General features: G+C 43.1%; 1 protein-coding gene across 1 annotated transcript in view; it reads left to right on the top strand.

The window, feature by feature from the left end:
* Positions 1-1,129: 1,129 nt before the first annotated feature.
* Positions 1,130-8,179, top strand: part of PKP2 (plakophilin 2) — a 94,827-nt gene continuing 87,777 nt past the window's right edge. Inside the window, exon 1 of the mRNA XM_047066178.1 lies at positions 1,130-1,352. Within this exon, the coding sequence (XP_046922134.1) occupies positions 1,130-1,352 (223 nt within the window). The remainder of the gene's footprint in view (positions 1,353-8,179) is intronic.

Genomic DNA, 8,179 nt, shown 5'->3' with positions numbered 1-8,179 from the left:
TCAAGTCCAAAGAGGAAAATCAGGACAAGTGGCTTAGGTTGTAAACTTTAAGGTCAAGGACCCTTTCTGTTGAGCTTGGCTCTCAAGTTCTCTGAGTAGTCAACTGCGGGTGAAACATAATGAATAGCATGATAAATATCAGTTGTGAAAGATCTGATTGAAAGTCAGAGGCCACTTCCATGGGCACCCTACAAAAAGCTTACCACAAACACGGCTTAATCAACATTAGCAGGGCTATTAAACAGTATCACCTATTAAAAGCGAGCTCTTCCTAGCGCCTCTTTTTGGAGTTTCTCTGTGTGGGTGTGTTCGTAAGAGACTGGGTGAGCAAGAGTGTACTGGGTACAATTTGTGTGTTTACAAGAGAAAACAGAAGCTCTCAATGAGGAAGAACATATGTTTCTGGGACGGCATCTGCGCAAAAAGTACATAGCCCCTGAAGTTGTACTAAGAAAAAAAACTAGTTAAAAAAAGTCTTTTATTTCACACACGTCATCTTCTTGGCACATTTCCCTCCTACTGCCCTTTCTGCCCGACCTTTCTTACCCTCAGGTCCAGGAAAACCACGAAATGTTGAACAGTCTGACAGAGCCTGCCTAACCAGATATGCTACTCACTCGGGGATCCCAGAGGCAAATCTCAAGCCAGGATCAGAAATGACTCTCCAGGGCGCACCTGCCTGGAGGGCGGCCACTCTGCAATTAAGCGGAAATCACATCCCTTGCCAGGGCTGCGCGGACGCCGAGCACTGCAACCTGAGCACAGCGCGGCCCCTGCAGGCGGTATCGGAGGTGACTCGGAGGGTTTGCGCGACCCCGGGCAGACCGCGCCCCTCTCCCACCTCCCCGCGGGCGCGTCCGACTAGCCAAGGGTCGGCGCGCGCGATCGGCCCCGCCCCCGCTCCCGGGCCGAGTGCGCGTGCCTGGCCGGAGCGGCGCCCCCTGCCCGAGGAGAAGCTGGACCCCAGATCGGGAGGCCGCATTCCCCCTTGCTCGGGCCTCGCTCCAGGCGTGGGGGGCGGGGCTGGAGGCGGGGCCGGGGCGGGGCTCGAGCCAGTGCCCGGGGCTCTGCTGCAGAGTCTTCCGCAGGTCTCGCGGCAGGCTAGCGGCTCCGTCGCCCCTCCGGCCCCATGGCAGCCCCCGGCTCCCCGGCAGAGTGCGGCTACATCCGGACAGTCCTGGGCCAGCAGATCCTGGGGCAGCTGGACAGCTCCAGCCTGGCTCTGCCCTCCGAGGCCAAGCTGAAGCTGGCGGGGAGCAGCAGCCGCAGCAGCCAGGCGGCCAAGAGCCTGCGGATCCAGGAGCAGGTGCAGCAGACCCTGGCCCGGAAGGGCCGCAGCTTGGTGGGCAACGGTGAGTGGAGCCCCGCTGTCCCCCGCACCGCGCGGATCCCGCCCCTTGACCCTTCCCCTACCCAACCCTCATTCTCAGCGCCCTGTTGCTTCGATTCGTTGCTTCCTGGGGGTGCGGGACCTGGTGTTCTGCCCACCTGTTGCTCGCCGTCCCTTTGTATGACCCGCCGCTCCTCCAGACTCTGACTTATTTGGGGAAAGCATTCTAAAAGCTTATTCAGCTTCGTCTTTTATGTATTTACATATATTAGATGCACGTGTATATCTACGTGAAAGAATTCAGTACTAGGTTTTCACCCCTTCCTTAACACCCTCCCCTCTTCACCCCCCCCCCCACCCCAATACCGTGGACTTAATCTGGAGGCTGCGGGAGTCTATAAGCATTTTGAGATTCTGTGCAGAAATTTGGTATCATTTTTTTTTTTCTGGGAGAAAATGCTTCTAGCTTTTATCAGATTTTTTTAAAAGAGTATGACCCCTCCAAATATACATATATATATATATTTTTTTTTTTTTGAAAAAACCTGAAAGTACTGGCCCTCCCTCTTACAACCTGTAAATTGGGATTGTAGTGCCTCGCCCAGGTACTTTAGGGCTCTCCACCTTTATGCGGAGCGAGTGGTTGATCTAGGAAGTGAAAAAATTGAGTAGGAGGCTTTGGGCGAGCGAAAAACCACACCACCTGCGGAGGAGGAGGTGGAAGGGGACTTTGGCCCAGGCGGCCGAAGCCTTGTCTGCCTCGTTGCACCGTGCAGAAGTCCTCGTGTGTACAGCCCTGGTCTCTCCAAAAATTTAAAACGTGGAAGTAAAAGCGGTTTAAAAAAACACAACAGCACTATATTAGTAATTAATTGATAGGGGAGGTGGAAGGGAACACGGCAAACCGGTTGTTAAAATTAGAGAACGTGATATATCATTTTCTCCCCTGCTAAAAGTCAGATGATCAGATCCGCAGAGTAACTCTTATTGTTTAATTTACTTTATTATAAAAGCAGTAAAGGGGCACCTGTGTGGCTTAGTCGGTTGAGCGTCCGGCTTCAGCTCAGGTCATGATCTCACAGTTTGTGGGTTTGGGCCCCGCATGGGGCTCTGTGCTGACAGCTTAGAGCCTGAAGCCTGCTTATGATTCTGTGTCTCCCTCTCTCTGCTCCTCCCCCGCTTATGCTCTGTCTCTCTCTCCCTTTCAAAAATAAATAAAAACATTAAAAAAAATTTTTAATTAAAAAAAGCAGTATAGGCTTATTGCAGAAAAAAAGAAGAAAGAAATTGAACAGTTAAGTTGGGATATCTGTTTGTTTCCAGCAATGTTGAACTGTTTCTTTCTTGAGGACATAACTTGGGCAATGGCAAATGTAGAACCCATTAGGAAGAAAAAAAAATATTTGCAGACCAGAACAAAGATTTAAAACAGCTGTCCCTGGGAGGATGTATTGTTTTCAGTTTGTGTTAAAGAATCCTAAAGGATCCTAAAGGATCCTAAAGAATCCTAAAGGATCTGGCAGTACATATTTGCATGCTTGAAAGGTAAAGAGATGTTTAATGACTGCAGTTAATGTAATTGCCTGTGTGTGCCATGAATCAACTATGTGGTTTGCATTTGTTACTATGCTTTCAAAACAGTACTTCTGTGGTAGATGTTTGAATCCCCATTTTACAGATGAGGAAACTAAGCAGCTAAGTAACACTCAAGTTTCCACAGATCGTAGCAGAATTGGTATTTAAACCACCAAGCCTGAATTTTTAAACCACTCATTAGTTGTATTGTTAGCTTTTGGGTTAATACAAAATGGGGTTTTTATTAGACCCTGAGGCCTTCCTCATCCCCTATTTTCCTCTAAGTAAAGAATCTGAGGCTTTCCGAGAGTAGGGAGGTCTAGATAACGCTGAACTGCCACAGTACATGGGATAAAAAGAACCTAAATTTACATTTGAGAGTCTGACTAAAGACTCCAGGACAATTGAGGCCAATTTTTGACTGGTGGTGTCATTGCACCCATTAGTCTGTGCAGGTCCAGTGTTTAACTGAAACCAAACTAGGGTCTTCTCAGGGGACACAAGGGATGCACATTGTGTGTTCTTTCTTACTCTCAGAAAGTGGCTAGCCAGAAGAGCAACTAGACATCAACTATTCAATAAATGGGGGAAATTAACAGAAGAAGAGGGAACATTGTTGAGCATCTGTGTGCCTAACCCTGTTCTAAAATCTTCCTCTGTTCGCATTTCATTAAATCCTGAAAACAATTGCATAGGATAGATATGAAGCTCCATTTCACGTGTGAAGAATGCATCAGTCTCTGAATATTGGATGCTTGACTCCAAACCCACATGTGAACTGTCTTCACTACAACGTGGTGATTCAGGTTGCTTGGTGAATTCAAGAACTACTGAATGAGTCTATACTTCATGCAGGGCATTGTGGAGGTGCTGAATTACCCATAAGACTCCCCTTGCTTTTGGGCAAGAAGTTTAAAGTCTAAAGAAGGAAACCTCCCTTAAAAAAATATGTTCTCAAATAGGAAATAGTGAGGAACCCAAAAGAAGGAGAGCTAACATATTATGGAGTTTAGAAGTATGAGTTAGGCTACTAGTTGAAGGAAATTTTGAAAAGCTTCTGAAAGAAATTGAAATTTTAGAACTCAAAAATTCAGTAGGACTGGATATGGGACAGACATTGGAGCATTCCAGGAGAGAGCAACAGGAATATTTCATGGTTCACAGAATTGATATGGTAGAACAAATCATGTCATGGTGTTTCTGCTCTAATGCTTAGGGCAACTCCTTGAATGGCCCTGCCTTATACTAAGGAACAAAGTGTTTGAAATATTTTGATTACAACAGGAGCTTCCCTGCAAACTGAAATGCACTCAACAGCCTACACAGAAGTACAAGTCAGGCAGAGAGATAAGGCAGCTAACAACACCTACTTACTCTAAAGCCTCAGCTTTCTGAGACTTAAAAAGGAAATCGGCTTCAAAGGAATTTAACATGTCATGCCAAGGAACAATTACCAGGGATGGTTCATGTATGTTAATTAAAGTTCTTTGAAAAGGCCTGGGGGGCTTGTGATGGTTGTGAGTATTGTTTTTAGTATTTCCGTATTACTGTCATGTCTCTAAAGTTGAAACAGACAAGCAATTGTTGAAATAGTACTGGCCTGGAAAGAATCCTGTATCAACACAAGAAAGTCTGGGAAGAAATGACCCTGGTGTTAACTGCTGTTAGTTCCAGAGCCCTGGAGAATTCTGAATTGTTGACATACCTACAAGATTGAGGCAGTAGATAATCTGTTGAAAACAGAGATGCGATAAATGAGGCTGATCTGTTGATAAATACCCCGCAAGGGTCTTGAATGCCTCAGTATATAGGTGGGTGGTTTTCATTGTAAATCATTCTAACTGCTGAACATTGTAAAGTTGCCTGTAACTCTTGGGAGGTGGGTTGGGGGAGGGACGGGAAGCTGTGAAAGGGAGGTTAGAGGGACGGGGGGATCAGAGGTGTGTAGTAGCATTGTGAAATGAATGTATTGTGGGGAATTTAAAAAATCATTTTATAAACATCAAAGAGAAGATATTTAAGAATTGCAAGTATTAGCAAATGAAAAAAATTTAAGTGTCCAAATCCTATTTATTACACTTATTTTGAAAGTACTATTATACTTACTACACAGTTCCCCAGGGTGCTTGAATAGAAAGAAAATCATGTTTTAAACTGTTGTATGTAATACTCATAAAACACAATGAACAATATCCCAATAAAATTTTCACCTCCTTTGGAAATCCACCATAAAAACTTGAGGCATGTCATTTACTTAGTTTCTCTGGCCAAAAAGTTTTGAATACCTGTGATCAGAAGAAATTCTGGAGAAAGGACTGAAAATTGGCTAAGGAAGCAAAAAAGGCAGTAGGCATTATTGAGGAGAGTGGGGTTGGGGTGGGGGTGATTGTTCAAATCCTGTATGGATTATTTGTTTGCCAAAAATAAATTCCAGGAATGAAGCAATTCTGGGAGCCAGGTGCCTAGTCATTCAGAAAGTGGGAGGGATGGGGGGGGGGAGTCAGATGATGGGGGGGGGGTGGCAGAGATATGCCCAAGCTGCTCTGAAGGTAGTACATCAGTAGTCCAACCTGATTGAAAGTACCTCTGTGTCTGCCTGAAAAGCCCATGGGCCACTTTTTGTTTAGTGTCTAGCAGATCGATTGCTGTGAGTACAGAAAAGGTGGGGGGGGGGAGGTTGTTGTATTTGTTTATTTGTTTAGAAATTCTTCTGATTATAGTTTCTCAAAGGAAATAGAACACTAGCAAAAAACGGTTACAAAAAAAATATATTCCACACCCTTAGAAAAAGTGAGAACACACCCTTTATGGATAAAGTTTTGAGTAAGAGGGATCTTAGGGATCTTTCAGAATCAGTGGAGCTGTAACAGTGTTTGATTTTGATTATAAAAATTCATTGCTCTGTGTGTCACAGATAAAATGCAGGACACTTCCTTTGAGAGAAGACTGTCATTTAGGCTTTTAAAAAGGCCCCTTTAATGTTATCTATGCCCTGTCCTGGTGGTTCCACTCATGGGAACAGAGGGGAGTTCACTTGACTTAGATATTTTAGGTATTTGTTGTTCACATTGGCTCATTCTTCTGAAGTGCTGTCTTGGTTGTCAACTTTAAAACTTTTTCCTCATGTGTTCAAATAAGGATATACGTATTTGCCTTATTTTATCTTCAGATATAGTTATCATTGATTTTACACTAAAACTGAATTTCTGGTCTTTTTTTTTTTTTGCTAAGAGAGTAACCATATTATTGGCAACCTATCTCTGATAGGTTGAAATATAATATGTTGCTAGAACCTCTGGAATTTATAAACCAGAGTTGATAAGTCCCATAAAAGATCACTTGGTTCCATCTCACATGATAGTCAAGAATTTAAAATTACACAATTCTGAGATAAAAATGTTGGACTCCAGCTATTTTGTGCATGTACATAAATGTATGAATACATAAACACCATACTCCTGGAAAAGTAAACAGTAAAAGGCAGTGTTGCAAGTGGGAGTAGAAAAATGGGAAAACTTCATCTTTGTATTAGAGTGAGCCTGTTCACTTGCCTAACTTCTTATGGTAAGAGTAACAGAATTTCAGGGGTGCCCGGCTGGCTCCGTCAGTTATGTGTCCAAGTCTAGATTTCCACTCAGGGCTTGATCTTGCAGTTTGTGATTTCGAGCCCTGTGTCCGGCTCTGCACTAACAGTATGGAGCCTGCTTGGGATTCTCTCTGTCTAGCCACCCCCCCACCCCCACCTTCCCTGCTCTCACTCTCTCTCTCAAAATAAATAATCTTAAAAATTTTTTCAAAAAGAATAACAACTTCAGATCCTCTTATAATAGAAATATTTAAAAATCTATTTTATATCTTGTGTAATGCTATTAGTGGCAATTGGATATTGGACATAAAAACAGTTGTTATATTCTCTCAAGTTCTTGAAATGAGGTAGGGAACCCAATATGTAGACTTAGATTAAAATGCATATTTAGAAAAAAAGAACCTTGAGCACTTGAAAATGCAATTCTCCATTACCATTAAAAGAATCCATATATTTGTATCATATATTTGTATCCTTGGAATAATCAGATTTCAACTTAACAATGTTGATGGGTGAGGCATCATGATCAAAGCAATCCCTTAATTTCCAGAAGAAATCATCGCTCATTAGAAGCTTAATAAATTATTTCCACTAAACCTTAAATCTCACCAACACATCCATACAATGAGCGTAAGGGGGGGTCCCATGAGAATTATTGTATTGGATTACCTTTTCTCTTTGAAGGAGGAAAACAAATGGGGACTTTTCGTGATAGCTATTAGGAACTTATTATAGACCACCAAAATATTACAGAAAAATACTCAAGCCATACAGATAAGAGAATGACAATAAATATTTAGCATCCAGATGTAGACGCAACCTCGCCAAAAAGAACATAGCTTTTCTACTCAGGAAGAAAGATTCTGCTTACGTTAGGGGGAAAGAATTTTTTCCTCCTCTTTCTATTCCCAGAATGACAGAGAAACAGAAAATATTTGAGCACCTTCCATCCACTCCAAGGCAAGAGCACACATGTGACTACCATCTTCATATTTTGGCCCCACTATGGCGATCCACGGGATAGACGTCAGCCTGAAGCATCAAGTGCAAACTGAATTTATAGAACTGGGATATTTTGAATGTATAAGGAAATATGACTAACAATTAACTCCTCAAGTGCTGATGCAAGACTGTACTAGAAGCAGTAGTAAAAGATGCTATTCTTTATGTCAGGATGTGAAAATTTACCTAGAAAAGATAAACTCTTCCTGCTTTAATCTGGCCTCCAACCCATTCTCCACCTCACTCCTGGAGTAAACTCTCTAAAGTCTCAATGCATCGTTTCTTGATTTAAATTCCTTCAGTTCCTTGCTGTTTTCTACATAGCCATTCTATGAGTAAAATCGTCATTCAGCATGGCATTCCAAGTTCTTCAGGGTCTGATGCCTGCAACTTCTCAAACTTCATCTTATCACCACCACTCCCACTCCCCCACCAAACAAACACGTGTGACTTATCTTCCTTTGTGTTCCTATTCCTGTGGCCCTCATTCCTCCCTTCTCTTGGCCTGGTTAACTCTTACCTGCCCCTCAAAACTCAGTTCAGTTGTGCCCTTGGATAGACACTATCTCAGAGGGTAGAGAGAGATCTTGAATGCAAGTTAAAGGTTTGATATTTGCGAGTCACAGATGTTTAGCAAGGGAGAAACCTGAAAAATGCAGGGGATTTCTGACAGTACATTTGGAAGA

Source organism: Lynx rufus, unplaced genomic scaffold (assembly GCF_022079265.1).
Source record: "Lynx rufus isolate CCGP_SWC_20201006 ecotype Redwood Valley unplaced genomic scaffold, mLynRuf1.p SCAF_7, whole genome shotgun sequence".
NCBI classification, from domain to species: Eukaryota; Metazoa; Chordata; class Mammalia; order Carnivora; family Felidae; genus Lynx; species Lynx rufus.
This window is presented reverse-complemented; position numbering and strand designations above follow the sequence as displayed.